The following is a 17153-nucleotide window of genomic DNA, read 5'->3' as shown; positions in this document are numbered from 1 at the left end:
CTAGCTTAAATATACAATGACCAATCCTGTTTTATAGACCAGTGACCGTTAATTAAAAAGGGGAAAAAAACTAAAACAAAAGATTATGCTTATAAAAAGGTAAAATAAAAGTTGTATTTCAGTTTCACCTAAGGAAGAAAAATAATGCAAATAGTTAGGTTATATATGGTATTTGCAAACAGAGATTCATAAATTATAGGAACAATACATTCGAATAAGTGGAAAATGAATACATAGCTCAAAGGATTCTTCCAGCAACATTTAATTTCCAGTCTGTCCATAGGAGCAGAAATAGAAACAGCAAGATGGCTGAGCCAGATCCAGGAATGTTGAACTTTCCTTTTCAACATATTTTGCACAGAAGCTAGAAGCATCTTGATTCAGACAAGATAACATATTGCTGATGGCGTCAAAAATAATTATTTCTCTTGCTACCACCTGAGTAAGTGAAACTGACAAGACCTGTTGCTCAGGTGAGAACATGAAGGTAATAACTGGCAGGTCAAGTTAGAACAAGAGGCAGAGAAACATACTGATGCATACACAGGACAGTTCTGGATAAAGCTATAAATTACTACTGTCAGGACAAGCAGTGGGAAAGTCAACAAATAGGTCTGTACATTCTTGCTGATCTGTCATGTTTATAGAATACATTATGTTACAGGAATATTACAATTTGTAAAAAATATGTTATCTCCCAATTGTTTCATGCAGCTGCTAATGAAATCAGGACTAATCTGAGGCTTATGGGAGAACTTGGCGTAATGCCTTCTTGCTCCTCAACACAACCCCTTGATTTTGCAATGCAGAAGTCTCAATAATCAAGTTATAGACAGCCAATTACAGCAAAGCTATGCCACAATGGGGACTTCAGAGAATGTTGAAGAATTAATAGATGAGGCCATATCTCTGCCAGAGATATGGGGAACAGAACGCACAGGGTAAGTTATCAGCTCCAATGTATGTCAATGACAATGTTTCTCAACCTTAGCTTCTCTATGATAAGTGAACTTCAGTTCCCAGAATTCAACAGTCAGCACACTGGCTGAGGATTTCTGGGAGTTGAAATCCACGTGTTTTAAAATGACCAAGGCTGAGAAATTCTTTGGACTACTGGGAACCATGGTTTTCCCTAGAAGAACTGATGGAGGTACCCTCTCTTGATGAGACATAGCTTTTAGTAAAATAACTGTAGCATGTTCTTTCACAAATTATAGTGCTAGCACACAATTCATTTGCATTTGCACCCTCTTCAGCTAATGGCAATGATGCGTGAACATGAATTTCACTAATAGATATTTCATCAAGAGACGGTCACAATACGCAAAATTTTCCAACAATTATAGACACAATGTTGTTCAGTAGACAGTTCATATAGTCATCCTGGGTTATTGATGCATGTAGGAACTTTTTTTGCCTGCACTTATAAAGCAAAACTAGATTGTCAAATAAGTACGTACAAGCAAAATATTTCCTTTAAAATGTAAGAAATTTCTTGATTTAATGAACAAAAGCTTTCATTTGTTTCATTTAATAACTTCTAGCCAACTAATCCAAAGGCTTTGAAAGGACAATTTACCCCACCTAGTCATATCTAAAATAAACTATTAAAGAATTATAGGATATGTCATCTAACACATCTGAAGAAAATTAAATAAAGTAGAGATGTTGAACTATGAAAAAGTTCCATTACATAAAAACAACCTTAGTGTTGAATCACCCACCATAAACTAAAAGTGGAATATTATGATATTCAAAACAATACAATTAAAATTATATTCCCAAAACATTTCTACCATTGCAATAATCTTAATTCATATTCTCCATTTTCCTGTTCATATTAAATATCACATAATTGTAAAACTAACATTTGCATTTTCCTATTTTTACAAATTTGTGGGTTATTTCCATAAATAGAACTTCCATGGGCCACATGTATCACACGCCCATGCCTGGTTTAGTGAAGGGAAAAAAAGTCCGGATATGTCCCGTGATGCCGCCGTGATGACATGAGTTTGACACCTCTGTTCTAGATTATTCAAATTTCTCATATCAGCTCATTATTGGTAGTATGGAAAAGGGAGCTGCTATTATTATTATTATTATTATTATTATTATTATTATTATTATTTGCATGTAGATATTGGGGTACAAAACATTGCCCATTAGTAACAGATGCATAACCTAACATAAGCTGAAATCTACACTGAAGGTGAATACAGGTGAATACAGATGTTTTAGGTCTTATAATTTGAAGTAATAAGCATTTTACCTTGGGCAAAGAAAATTCTGCTAAAGAAAAAGCCACTGATTCTAAAAAACAAACAAAACTCTAAACCCCTGCTACACTGAGGGAGCACCCTCATTGCTGACATAGTCACAACTTTGAGATCTGTCATTTTCAACTGAGGTTGGTTATAACCAAGCAAATTGTAAATAAATGAAGCCTCCCATTTTCTATCAAATATCTCAAAGGGTGGATTTTCAGTAGTTAAGTTAGTCACAAACCAGTGACAGGAAGCTAACTTGAATGTAATAATATTGTCATGTAATTGAGATTTAAGATTAGTATTTTGTAAACCTCTCTGTGTACAATCACTGGTTGGATTTTATATATCAAAGAGAAGCCAAGAATAACACAAAATTATTCCCCTCCAAAATCTTATCTGACCATGTAACAATTATCATTTGCGCATTTATCTTTCCGGGCAGTCATAAAAGTAGAAGCCAACTGTTGGTTTTATTAATTCTACAGCCAGAATGTCAGCATGATCTTTGGTAGACAAAAGAATTGAGGAAAATATTATTGCTTTCAGATCTACTGTGTTGCTTCTTCTTGTTTTCATTAAAATTGCAACTGGTGGAGCATGATAGATAGAAATAAAGAAAAGACCCCAGTCAGCATTATGATCTCTTTTAAGTAGATTTTCCGTAGCTGGAAAGGAAAACCGTGAAGTTCTTCTAATCTTCCCTTTACTCTATTATCCATCTTACTCTCCTTATTCTCCTCCTACTTTTGATTATACCATGTCTAATTCTGGAAAATCAAATTTAATTCACACCAGTAAGCTGGCAGGAGAAAGTAAGTGGCTTGACATTGGATGGCATTGTTTATACAGAAGCAACTTTGCTTCCTAGATCCCTTTGATCCCGATTCCTTTCATTTGTTATTCTAGAAAGATTAGTGGCTTGTGGGATGGTATTAAAAATACAATTTGCTCCAGTAGACCCAAAGAATGAATCTCACAGGTGAGGGTGGGGAATAAAAACCTGGGGAAAAGTATAAAGGTCTACTTCCCTAAACTTTATTCCAAGAGAACAAGGTCATTTAGTAGTACAGTATCAACACTGAAACTACTTATGTTGATGTTTGATACTTTCTCTTTGCTAGAAAACAATTACAGAACTTTTGGCCTATGTAAAACTAGGAGGTGAGCTAAATGTAGAGAAAAGCAAAGAATCTGGAGGAAGAGAAAAAAAATTGCTATCCTATTCCATTACTTCAGAGAAAGTTTGTATATATCATTAGATGAAAAAAGCTGTTTCATCTTATTAATTTTATAGTTTACATAGTCCATATAGGATAGGGGGTAGAAAAAAATCAGAATTTTCAGCCACCATTGCTTGACCATGGAGATTATCAATTTCAGTCTCAAATATCTGGAAGGTACCATGTCGGAAAAGTTTGTTTTAAATAATTGCATGTGCTGCAGGAAACTGATATTTCAGAATGTTTCTGCAACAAGCAGAATTAACCCAGGAGACTGTTTTTATACACTGTGACTCCTATACAAGGCACATTCACTGGGATTTTTAATGTACAAATTATCACTTGTCACAAACTTGCTAACATTTTCTCTACTCTCAATGTTTTCATGTCATTAGAAGACAAGATGTCTGGTCAACAGGGAATGTTAAGAATAACTTGTTTGGTATCAGGAACCAAAGCAGATGTCCTGATACAGATTTTAGAAGTATATATAGGACATGATAGGTTACTATTTATGGAGGAGAGATAAATTTCAAATAAAGTTATATAAAAGAACTTTATCCACATAGTTTCATCTCTGATACATATTTTGTAGCATTTGCATGTATGTGGCACACCTCAATCGATGCAGAATTCTGGAGTATAGATATATACAGATTACAGTCACATGTTCCTGCAGCATAGAAGAAGCAGAAATTATTTGATAACTAGGATGTCTATTAATTTTTGGGGGGGAAAGAGTTACAGAATGGCTAGGGCCTATGACATGACATCCAACTGGGCTTTGGGAAAAGTTTTATCTGTAACTAGATAGATACCCGTGCTTTGCTATGAAACTATGTGGTTGGGCTTAATTTTTGGAGAGGAAAAATACATTCTGCCTCTGCCTACCAGCATCCAACGGTGTTCATCTGGCTACGTCCTATCAGTGTCTGAGAGAACTGAGGGCTGTTTAGAAAGTGAAACAGTATTTGCTGTGTGAGCAAGGAGACAGCAAGGAGCCTGGATGTGGCTTAGCTTAACTGTTCTGTACTAAAGCTGCTTGGTGTTGTGAAACTAAAACTGAAACTCCTCTCCTCTGCTGGTGTTTTGCATTTGGAACAGATTTCTTTTCAGGTGGGGAGCGAGAGTAGAACTCCTTAGCATCAGAGCGTGTTAATAATAATATATAAAATACTAATGCTCTGATGGTCATTTTGAAAAATTCTTTCTTCATGAGCACCTAGAAGCCAAGAGGAACATGTGCCAAATTTCAAGTATGGCTTTATGGTTCTGGAGATTTTGTGATGATGCATCAGTGGTATTCCGTGTGTGTGTGTGTGTGTGTCTTCTACTGTCGTTTTTGTTTCCCACCTCAAAATAAAAGGAAATTATGCTGTTGGTTTTGAGCATTTATGATCATGAGGCTCTGAGGGCTGCAAAAACAGTACATGTGGCATTGGAGCTATAGCTACCCTCCCACTACTTTAGGGATTAAGAGAGTGGAAAATGTGGGTCACATCCCATAAGAGTGCTCTTCAGTTACTATACAAGTACTCCTTGATTTATGATTGCAATTGGGATCAGATTTACAGTTATAAGTCATTACAGTCATAAGTCAAGGTACCCATGCGATCAGACCTGGTTTTATGACATTTTTGCAATGGTTGTTAAGTGAATCACTATGGTGGTTAAATCTTCACCAATCAATCAAACAGTGCAGTTTTAAATGAAAACCCATTTTTTGGATTGGGCAATTTTTGCCCATTGTAAAGGCAAGTAAGTTGCCAAACACCTGAAATGCAGTCACATGTCCCTGAGAGACTGGCGGAAGGAGACATTTTATGATGTCCAGAAGTTCTTTACAAGCCATAAAACACCTGCTGTGAGCTTGTCGTAATTTCAAATATTTAAGCAACCCGCCATAAGTCAAGGATTGTCTTTTGCCATTCGTCATCCTCATGGTAGTTATTGATGATGGGAATCGAAGTTGAAAGGATTATGATAGTATAAAGCTAGCCATCTCCTGCTATAGGATTAGCTAATCACATGGCAGCTTCCACACATGACTTCAAGGGCAAATATGTGATTTCACATGTTGGCAACATATCAGTATATCAGCTAATGTTCAACAGACATTAACTGCTGCAACATTCAGCCAGGTATAGCCTTTCCCCTATGCGGATGTATATCCGCAGGACAGAAAGATTTCCAGGCTCTTGAACTTTGTCTTCAGTACAAAGGTTCAGTCAAATACATGCTGGATGCCTTCAATGCATTGTAGAAAGCTGCTTAGCACCACAACCTCAATGAAAGCTGTTTTTGAAATATCAAAGTACAGAATTCAAAGAAATCTGAACAGGAATGTATACTTTCTTTTTTATTCTCTTCTTCCTTCTCCCATCTGCAGTCCAGATCAGCCTTAGGAAATTGTGTACTCTCACTTTTCAGCCTCTCTAATTAAACTTGAACCCACCGATTCAAACTTTTAACCATTTGGTCTTAACATTCACAAACCCACCCGATATTCTCTCTCAAGGCCCACCACTTCCAAGAAAACTGGGTAAAGGAAAAATATTCTTCCTTTTCCCTTAGTTTAAATGCGTATAATCTAATTTGAAGATACATTTTTCAGAATCCTTTCCCTCTACACATCTTCCTTCCCCCCCTTCAAAAAAATTTCACTAGGTAAACGCAAAAAAGTAGTTCATTTGCATTGCAAGTTTAGGTTTAAAATTTTATTTGTTTTTGTTGGTTTTTCTTTTAGCTTTGGTCTATACAAAAAAAAATCCCTTAGAGAAATAATAATAAAATGTTCTAAAATATAATTGCAGCTACATCGATCCCTTTTCCAGTGGAAGCCTCAAGCTATCACATTGAGAGCTGCTTTTAAAAATGCATTAGAAGGAGCACGGGAATAGGAGGAAGAAGAGAGCATGCCAATCACCAGGAAGATTGTGAGAAAGGGAGGGAACAAAAAGGGAAATTGGATTAAAATATGAAAAAAGTGGTCTGGTGAGCAGGAAGAGAGTTTATCTAATTTGTTTTAGTTATTCCGATTTATACAGCAGATTCGGTTGAGGTCCCAAATCCAAACATGTACCTGTTGTATTAAAAAATGAAAAAAACCTGGACAAATGCAAAGCTGTTTATTTCTTGGTGAATTTACACCCAATGGCTGATAGTTTTATTTTTAAAAGTTAAATAGGTAAAAAAACGAGAGGGGTAGAATAGAAATATTCTCATTTTCTCTTCGTCTGATTTAGTTCTAATTTGTGTTAAAAATACAAAGAGGCAAATAAAATCCTATCAAATGAAAAACTCTGCACAAACACACAATCTGTGTATGCATTTTTTCCTCTTACATTGTATTATCAGTGTATGTTAGTTTTAGTGTATAGGTTTAAAAGTACTTATCAGGATCCCATGGCAGTTTAAGGATAGTGCTCCAATTTGCAAGAAAAAAATAGAGTGAATGTTAAAAAATAATATTGCGGGAAAGAGCAGAAAGAATAGCTGACTGCTAATATTATAATGTTGTTAGCTGCAGCACAAATTATGGACTGGGAATCGCTCCCATAAGCCCACAGGAGGGAAACATGAAAATAAAACCGCCTCAAAGGGAAAGGAAGAAATTTGTCATCATCTTTCTCAGGCACTTCTGTCTCCTGAACGCCCAGAACTTGAGCACTGGGGCTGCCCTCTTCTGTGTTAAGGAAACATCTGCTGATTAAGAAAAACAAAGGAAGGGAAAATTAGATTTACACCATATACAGGAAAGCAAGATTTCCCTTTAGGATGGAGGAAGCTGCTTTGAATAAACCAGATCAGACCACTGTCCATCTAACAAGCACTATCTATTTTTATGGTCCCAATATGGGGGACTGCTTGGTCCTTGCAAAAAAACAGCCACTCCTGACTTTTCCAATCTCAGGCCACCAAAGTATAACGGGCCATATTTGTTATGTTGGCAGAGAACGATGAGAATTATATAATGTAAAAGACAGGACTGGAAATGCTCCAATCTCCACCTTTTCCGATGAATAGAAATTATATATTTATTTTAGCATGAGCTTAACAATGCAGCCAGTCTGTATGCTCAGTAACAAAGGGTACCCTCTACCCCATTTTTAAAGCAATGGTTAGTTTCTGTACTTCATGCATTGGCATATATGTTGTTTTTTTCTCATTCTACCCAGAAGTGGAAACCAGCCTGAAGGACTCACAGATACTAGGAGCAACTCATTAATAACAAAGAGGAGAAATAATATTTAATAGAACACGCAAAAGACATTTACAAGCATTAAAAATTGAGGTTCCATTTCAAAATGTCATATTTTCCCCATCAATTTTACCAGATTGTTTCAGAAAACCATGAGCAATATGGTTGGAGATTGTCAGATGCAGAAAGCTGAAAAGGAGCCATATTTGGTCTAATCAAACTCAACAATCGAGTTCTGTCAGGGATAAACCTGCATGGCTTCTATTTTGTTTAGATTTACAAGTTGTTTTTGTTTAGATCTACAAGTTGTCCTTCATTTGCTGAGTAATCACTATTGAGATTTTTTTTTTTTTTAACTAAAGAAAGGCAAGACAAAAATCTATTTTCCATGGATTGGGAAGCAGTGATATGTTCTGTAGGTCCATGGAAGTATGAAGGATGTTTAGTTATAAAGAATGAAAATGTCCATTTTATCTTTTTTTTTCATTTCATCTTTCATTTCGATTAACTGGCCAATTCCCAAATGCACTAAACTAGATGCTTTTACCTTGAGTCTTGCCCAACATGTCCTAGTGACATATTAGGCCAGCATGTGGTCTGGGTAAGGTGCTCGCACACCATCGCTGTATGTATCCATGGGGTAGTCTCCATCCATGTCCATGGCATCCATAGGGATTTCCCCAGAATACATGCCACGATATCCTCCATCCAATTCTATTGAAAGGTAAAAAGAAGAGGGATATATCGCTCATATTTGGCAAGATAAGCAGTAAGCTGAAAATAAAATGGTTTTCTAAAGCAGAATCACTCCAGAATTTCCCAAAATGAGCCCTTTCAGATTTGCTCAGGCTGCATCATTGTATCATTCAGAATGCCCCTGCCGTACTGAGAATTGGAGTTCCAATTTATGAGAATTGCAACAAGTTGGTGATGCCTGCTCCAGAGCATAACCTTCCATTGCATGCTATCTGTCCCCAAATAATTAAAACAATCTGGAATGTTCAGAATACGACCTCAAATGATTTAGCCTACTTGGTTTGAGAAAAAGGAATTTAAAACATTCTTATAAAATACATGGAATATGCTTCAGCTTTTTAATTTAATTATCATTCATGTTCCACACACAGCCTGTTTAACTACCATATATGTTTCCATGAGCAGCTTCAGAAAAGAAACAATAGCTAAGCCTAAGAATAGGAATTTTAGCAAAGCAGTCTGGTTATGTATCATTATTTCCCCTCTCCCCTGAAACCACCAGCCCTCTATACTCACCATCTGCATATGGTTCGTGAATAGGTATCATACTTTGGGCCTGTGGAAAGAAACCCAACTGTTCTCAGAACAAAGACAGAACTTGTAACAGCTGCAAGTTAAATCAAACCTGCCATAAGATGTCACTACTGAAGGATGCTGCCTATGCAACTGAGCTCTGGTTTCCCATGGCAACTTAATTATCTAATTAACTCTGATTGCCTGTAAGTAGGATAGCAAAAATTTCAGAACTCAGCCAAGCAATCCCAAATGTTGGACCAAGAGAGCCTCGAGACATCTAGTCTGCTAATTTCTGGAATGATCCATCCATGGAAAATGGTTAAACCTACCTCCAGAGCCAATGATTTAGATACTAAGCTTACTTAGGCAAGGATACACAACAGAAGGCTTAAGTCTTCTTTTATCCATAATTAGCTCATCCCAATAGGGTACTCCTTTGGTAACTTTCCCAGGAGTGATACTGCCACAGGAATGAATAAATGAGGGCAGGGCATTTTTTCCCCTCAAGTTCTCCCTTAGTTATCATCCATCCACTGATAAAATTTGTAAAGGTGTTACAACATTCACCACTGCTACTAGTAGTAGTACTGCATTTAATGAAAAACAGAGTCGGATTGTAATTTTGCATGATATGTATTTGCTTCCAATGAGATAAAGGTTTAAAATGGTTTTCCCCAGCACTTTGTTAAAGAGTCATTGTTTTAAAGAAAGTTGAGCTATCAGTCAGCAGTGATTCAGGTGGACTTTAAATCGCATACCATGCAATTTAAATTAAATTTACAATCATGTCCACAAATTTTGTTTTATGTTGGAGGATTTGCAAATGACTTCAAATATGCCAAGACTGAAATTTTCTGTCACGGGATTATTTTAGATAGAATTCCAAATATCTGCAGTTCTTGTAAGGACATACATGTCGCCTTTCTAATTATGGCCATTCTCTTATAATCAAGGAATAAACTGCTTTGACAGAATTATGATCCTTCTTTCAACCTTTTTAGTACCAAAAAGGTATAGACATGAAGATAGTGACAGACAAAATCAAAGAGATTTTACTCTCAGAACTGAAAAGAACTTTCCTAGGCATGTTTGAAATCATCTGGAAATGTCTGACTTCCCAAATATTTCCAAAGTTCTGCCTTTGAAGTGAAATGGATGGTGACAGTGGCAAGGGGGTAGATTTCCAGGAGGGGAGGAGCTGCATTCCAAAGAAGTTAAAGGCCAACTTAGCCCAGATATCATGTGTGAGAGAAAGAGGATGAAGACAGTTCCTCCCTAGCAGTTCACAAAAGTATACCATAGATGCAGATAGTCCTCAGTCGGGCGGGGCGGGGTGGGGTGGGGGAACCTCAGCTTGGAAGAATTGCCATGTGTCATTCTTGGTTTTGGGACTTACACAGAAGTTAAATTCAGAGGCTTAGAACAGGTACACTAATCCCTCTCTATTTAAATAACAGAAAAACTCACAGCTTCCCAAGCAGCAGGGTCATGTTTAAAGAGTGAGTTGGTGAGTTCCACAGAGACACGTTTCCGATAGTCTGGGTTCTTGTCTTCAGAGATGCGGAACAGCACAGCAGCTGCATATGTAGCTGGAGATGTAAGAAAGGGACCTTTAGCCCGCTAGCTAAAAAAAAAGCTTGCCCTTCCTCAGCTGTTGCATTGAGTACCTTGAGAAATATGTGAACGGCCTTGATTTCCCAGTTTTCTTCCCCCTACTATAACAAAATCCAATAATTTCCAATAATAAAACAAGTTTTGCATTTCTGCAAGCATTTCAGAGGCCAGCTTTACAGTAAAATTACTTCTGGCCTATATCACATTCTAGGTTTTAAGAGAAGAGTTGTATGTTAGAATACTCTTGTATTGGAGGATGCGCATCAGTGAATCCCTGGTGATGGAAACTATCCAGAGCTTTAATATTATGATGATAATGAGCTTTTGGAGTAAATTCTTCTATAATTAACCCCTCTGCTGTAATAAAAATAATTGTATCTTGGTTCCAACATTAACAAAAGAATATATAAAGGAGAACTATATTTGATTTCTAAATTAATTAGAACTAAGTTACAATCTTATTCCTAGATGGTGATATTCTGTTACTACCAAATGATTCAATTACAATATAAGCAATCTCTTTCCTTTAAAACAGATTAAATAGCCAGGCGTTATATTATTCTCCCACCTTACCTTTCACATAATTTTACTCTTTTAACATTTGCTCGAAGATTTTTCTCAATCCTGGAAATGTATGAAAAGATAAGAAGCTTCCCTGGGGTACTGTGGGAAGGTTCATACTGCAAACCCAATGAATTTTGGTTAAATTAAACTGTGGTGATAAAAGAATTATACATGGATGTGTGTCTACAATCCTTACCTGTGCCCTCATTCCTGGAATGCAGAAGCTCCATCAAAGGTGCTGAGGCACCTTCCGCATCAATGGCATCAGCTGCCTCTTTGTCCTGAGCCAACTCACACAGAACGCCGGCTGCCACACGCTGGATGTTTTCCACTGGAGAATATAGGAGCTGTTCCCCCAAGTGATCCAGAAAAATAAGAATAAGCAAGGGAATAGTTTCCTCTTAGTAAATTACCTATGCTCAAGTTGTCTTGAATTGGCAGTGCTTGTCTCCTTCAGGAGATCATGATATACCAAAATTATTAAGAATGAATGCAAACTGAGAGGAGGGTAAGCAATACCTTGATAATTTTAATAAAGCTATTTAAAAGAACAAACTTGCCATGATTACAATTATTACACAGGTATTGCAGCTTTTCTGTATTTTATCATCCCATGTGACAAATGTTAGGCCACAATGCAAGGAATATTCATTCACTGCATTGTCATGGGGTGTCAATCTAACCCAATATATCTGATTTCCCACCAAGGTTAACTTCTCACCAAATAAGAAAACAAAAATGGGTAATTTTTTTCATGGACACAATATATATATATATAATTTGCACATTACACCTTGGCACCTTAAATATTCAGAAAAGCAAACAAATGAAATCTACTCTTTGGAAATTATCCACCTACTTAGGTATTACATTATTAATAATAATACATTATTAGATATTCTGAGAATTACATGGAACCCATGGGCTTCCCACCTGTTACAAGCCTTGGTTTGCAAAAAAACAATAGTTGAATTCTCATGTTCTTCTTAGCAATCATTATATCTATTCACTATTTTACTTCTGCAGAAATCAAACTCACTGTTTCTACCCACACTTAACCTGGAATGCTCCTCCCTTACAACTTCCATCCATTCAGAAATTCTGACCTGCACAAAGAGAGGAATGGTGTTCAGACGGAAGATTTCCATCCTGTTCATGGGGTCTCGGGCTAAAATGTGTAGCGCACCTGTGCAGCCTTCCACAATTTCTTCCATCTTTACCCCATCCTGAAGAAATAAGACAACCATTAAAGAATGGAAAAACAGCACTGTTCATTCCTAGGCTAGCATCCTGTGCACGAGAAGCAATCAAGTTCCTTTTATAGTGATTTTAATAAAAATAAATAATAAAAATAACACGATATAAAAAAAATATAAACATCAGAAAAAATACAAAGGAAAAATAGAAAATAATATAAATAAAAAAAGAGAAAAGGATACATAAAAATAGCTTCCTCTTTCATCAAGACAAACATAAACACTTTCAATAACATAAGTTTTCTAATATTTCAACCAAAGATCTTCTCTTCAGACAGAGGAGGCATCTCAGAAGGCATCAAGTTCGAATAATAGTTGTGTAAGTAACCCTCCAGGAACCCTAAATAAATAACTTCTAAAATCAATTAAGATCATAAACATAAGTTGCTTATCTCCTCTTACTGTGTATGGTTGCTGTGTGCCTGCGGCTGCATGACGTTGAGCATCTTGGTGAGCCTTTACCAGGAGCTGAACAAGACGAGGGATGACAGCAGCTTCTTGTAGGGGGGCATGATTGGCTGGACATAAAGCCAGGTTACGGATGAGGCCAATTGTAGCCTGTGAGCAGGAAGGAGAAGGCATGTCTTCAAAACATTGGTAGATACAAAACTAGACAAGCTTTCAAATAGTTTAATCAGTTTTTGGTGTGTGATTTTTGACATTTGGGTCTACCAAGGAAAGACAGGGATCAATTCAATTCAGGATATTTTACACTAAATTAAGCCTAAAATACAAGAGCATCATTGTAAAATTACATCTCTGACTAGCAAACAGAATTATCCTCCCCCCATTTTCCATCCTAGTTCATTCACACGTTGGCTTTGTCCTATCCTCCACAAAAGAAGCTTTATTTTCAAACTACTATTCTATCATCATTTTGGCACTTCTCATTAATAGTATCTCCTAAACATTTATGGGGGAAAGTGCAATTATATGCTAGTACTTGATGTAAATTGTGTAAGCAATTTTTATTACATCCATACAATTGTGGCTGGTATTATGATAAAACCTTATTAAAGATAAGCGTCGGGCGAAAGAAAAGGAAGCTTGTTTAAGGCTACCTAATCTATACCTTTGAACTGTGATTTGAAAGTAGTGCTATCTTGGCTTGCAGCTTAGGAACTTAGCCACTATATCTCACAATTATTCAGTGTGGTAAGAAGTCTTTTACAATCAGTGCTAGTAAGATTCTTTTCTAATAGAGAAGTCTATGTGGAAAAAATTAACCATAACCTTGCTCTGCGGTTTTAGCAGAGAAATTTCACTATGATCCTCACTCACCCAAAAAGCATTCTGATGGATATAGATTCCAAAATTATGATATATTTCCCTGAACATAGCGATCACCCCTGAAATGTGTCCAAGTCAGAAATATGAGCCTATTGTAGTTTTTTTTAAAAGAATAAAAATGCATATTTCTGCCCATAAATACTTAGCTGTCTGCCCATGCCTGTACCTTGATGAGTGGCCATTGGTTGGGCTGATTAAGCAGCTTAACAATGGCAGGTATTCCATAATTAAGCCGCACAGAGTTCTGTGCCATTTCAGCCTCTGGATGCCGGCTGGTGAGGTGCCTCAGAGCACACACAGCTGGTTCAGTGATGTCTTCTTTGTCTCCAGCTCGGAGAATAGTGTGTATGAGGGCTTCAACTCCATTCGACTGAGTCACCAGGGTTTTGTTCTTGCTGTTGTTGCAGGTCAAATTGGAGAGGGTACCAGTGGCACAGGTCAGCACATGGATATCATCTGAACTTAATTGGTTGACCAGAATCTTCAGGACACCATCAAGACCCTCCTTTAAAGACAATAAATAGCACAGAGTATTACTGCCTCAATCAGAAGCTAGGTCAACATAAGGAAGTCACCAGACTAACCCATTAAGATAGTACCACTACGGAGTTATTGGAGCAATCAGTTCTAAATTTTGGTTCAATAGCACAGTCAGAGAAGGCTCAATAGCAGGATGTGCCAGAACATATTTGGTGGATAAATCCTTTTACAACCCTTCATAAAGTAAGTCTCCAACGAAATAGTTATTGAATAGAAATCTCAAGTAACTAGATAAAAAAGGGTGGGGCTTAAGTTTAAATAAAAGAGACTCTGGGGGGAAAAAGCATTATTCACCTGCTTTGTGGCCACATCTGAGAGGTTTCTTAGAGTCCACAAACAGTTCTGCACAAGTCTTGGACTGGAGCTAGTCAGGTGCTTTCCCAGAGCTTGCATACCACCTTTTGGGAAAAAAGTTCAAAAAATTAACCATGGTTGGAAAAAAAATGAAAGAAAGAAAATGGGAAAGATTGAGTTTAATTGGTTTGAAAGATTTCTTCAGAATATTATAACCCTATTATAATAACACAGTATGTATTTTCTGTTTTTAGGGCAAGACCAAGTATGACTGTGACATGTTCTGTAATCAGCAAGATTTATATGACTAGTCATTGGTCCGCTTTTACAACAGCACAGCTAAAGAAGCAGAAAAACATATATTTTTAAGAAACAACATAATGTAATGAGTTATCTTTTGATTGCAACGAAAGTTAATCCTCTTTTAAAATATACATCAAATCCAATTTATGCATATTGTTTTGTATTTATTCAATGTTCAGTTTTATTGTGAGGCAAATTAATTTATATCAATAAATACTTAAGTAACTGTAATGTTAGGGAAAATACGTTTTACATATGTTACTGAAAGAATATTTAGCACCTAATGTTGATAAATTATTGTACATGATACTTAAAAAAAAACAGAATCTTAATTTTACCCTACCTAGTTATTTTCTTATCCTACACTCCCAGAATTGTCATCAAGAGCTCTATCACTTAGGGAATTCTGATAATTGCCCTACAGAAGATTACATAATAAGCTAATCATACATGTCCTCATCAGATTGCATCCCAGTTCTGTCTCCATTGTCACCACTCACCAGCTTCCACAATGGCTGGCTTGTTGCTGGGGCAGACAGACAGGACTTTGAGGACACGGCTAGTAGTCCACAGAAGTTTCTCATAGGTGTAACTTCGCATAATTTGAACAAGAGCTTGGGGACCTCCATTGGCCAAAATTATGAGCTGTGGACACAAACATAGATAATAGCATTCTTTCATTTCTCTGGGCTAAGGCAAGATAATTGCAATTCATTGTCTTAATCATGTACTTTTCTTACTCTGTCTTCAGCTGATGACCCCCAAAATAAAGCCCTTCCTTAACAGAATAAGGAAACCTGCTTCTCAGAAATATGTACACAGGTGTACCTAAACTAACATATAAGCTGTCATCTGTCTCACTGGGTGATTACCTATACTGAGATGATTGCCTGTATTCTATGATCAAAGATAAATTTAAATGACTGAGCCAGAGTCCATTCCCCATCTACCCCCAAAGTATTTCCAGGTTAGAATACAAGCCCATACTTTGCTTTCTTGGTTCCCATAGGCAAGCAGCTGCAAACAATCAGTGGTGATAGCCAAGAATTTAGGATTATTCTTTGTCAGCAGGGGGACCATCTTCTGAAGACCATCAGCAAGGCGAACAGCCATCTTGGCACCTTCCTGGTACAGCAATAGGTTATGAAGAGTAGTGATGGCATAAAACAAGACTGACTCCACTGGAGAGCTATGGGTTGAAAGGTGGGAGGACAACAAAGAAGCATTTTGTTACTTAAGACACATAACAAATTGTATGAATATGTGTTGCAGCCAAAATACAGATACAGATAATCAGAATTGGAAGGAACCTTGTAGGTCATCTAGTCCAACCCCCTGCCCAAACGGGGTTACAACTGAGTTACAATTGAAGATAGCTGACACCAAATAACATTATTTTGGTTAACTACTTATGCACCCTAATGCAAATCATCCCAAGTAAAGAGGCTAAATGGCATTTTGTACAAAAACAACAACAAAAAAGAATACAGGTAGTCATTGACTCAAAACCACTCACTTAAAAACATTCAAAGTTACAGAAGACTCAAAACGAATTGCTTACAACCCACCCTCAAAGTTCTGACTGCTGTCCTACCCCTGATATGATCACATTTTGCATGCATGGTAATTGGCTTCCATTTACAATCTGTTACAATCTGTGGTCACATGATTGTTTTACAACCTTTTTGTCCAACTTTTGGCAAAAAAAACCCCCACACCTATTGAATACATTGGATTTGGGCTTATAACATTATTTGCTTAATAACCATGTAATTTATTCAACAACTACAGTGACTCACTGTAAAAACATAGTAAAATTGAGTTTGGTCACATGGTGATTCAACTTATAATTGCAATGAATTATGTCCAAAATTCCAGGCTGTGTTTATAATTTGAGGACTACCTCTGATTCTTTTAATCTAATAATGTCTATATCAGAAAGTAACATGGTACACCCACCCACCCACCCACACAAAAAGTCCAGGCAACCTGTTTAAGGATCATGGAAATTATTCTCTAAAATTAACTACTCTAATTTATACTGAGGATAGGAGTCTGGTAATTTTTTTCCCCTGCCATTGATCAAGCCTGGGACTTAGTGGGTATAAAACTGTTGTTTCATTAAAACTGTGAAAAAGTTATATCCAAGTTGAACATTCATACTATAGAAGAGTATGGAGTATGGAGATAGCTATTCTTGCATTCCTTCATCAAGTTAAGAGAAAGAAAATGGAAATTTAGTAATGAAAAAAGAGAAGCCATGAGAAAAAAACCAAAATAATTGCACTTTGAATCAGTTTGATATAAGAAGGGACAGAAAGGTACTCAA

General features: G+C 36.7%; 1 protein-coding gene across 4 annotated transcripts in view; it reads right to left on the bottom strand.

Moving 5' to 3' along the window:
* Positions 1–6192: 6192 nt before the first annotated feature.
* The window catches only part of JUP (junction plakoglobin), a 56496-nt gene continuing 45535 nt past the window's right edge, over positions 6193–17153 (bottom strand). For 2 of the 4 annotated variants that reach the window (XM_087916209.1, XM_026720514.2), the window contains exons 5-15: positions 15812–16013; positions 15325–15469; positions 14522–14625; positions 13854–14192; positions 12800–12955; positions 12248–12367; positions 11338–11488; positions 10431–10552; positions 8964–9003; positions 8239–8405; positions 6193–7195 (exon numbers count right to left, since the gene is read on the bottom strand). In XM_087916209.1, coding sequence (XP_087772335.1) covers positions 8272–8405; positions 8964–9003; positions 10431–10552; positions 11338–11488; positions 12248–12367; positions 12800–12955; positions 13854–14192; positions 14522–14625; positions 15325–15469; positions 15812–16013 — 1513 coding nt within the window. In that variant the 3' untranslated portion in view covers positions 6193–7195; positions 8239–8271. The remainder of the gene's footprint in view (positions 7196–8238; positions 8406–8963; positions 9004–10430; positions 10553–11337; positions 11489–12247; positions 12368–12799; positions 12956–13853; positions 14193–14521; positions 14626–15324; positions 15470–15811; positions 16014–17153) is intronic. The other 2 variants (XM_087916208.1, XM_026720513.2) reach the window with 1 other exon arrangement.

The sequence above is a fragment of the Pseudonaja textilis genome, chromosome Z, assembly GCF_049901715.1.
Source record: "Pseudonaja textilis isolate UNSWEBS1 chromosome Z, rPseTex1.2, whole genome shotgun sequence".
In the NCBI taxonomy this organism is placed as follows: domain Eukaryota; kingdom Metazoa; phylum Chordata; class Lepidosauria; order Squamata; family Elapidae; genus Pseudonaja; species Pseudonaja textilis.
Note: the sequence above shows the minus strand (reverse complement) of the source record. Positions and strands in the feature narration are given on the sequence as shown.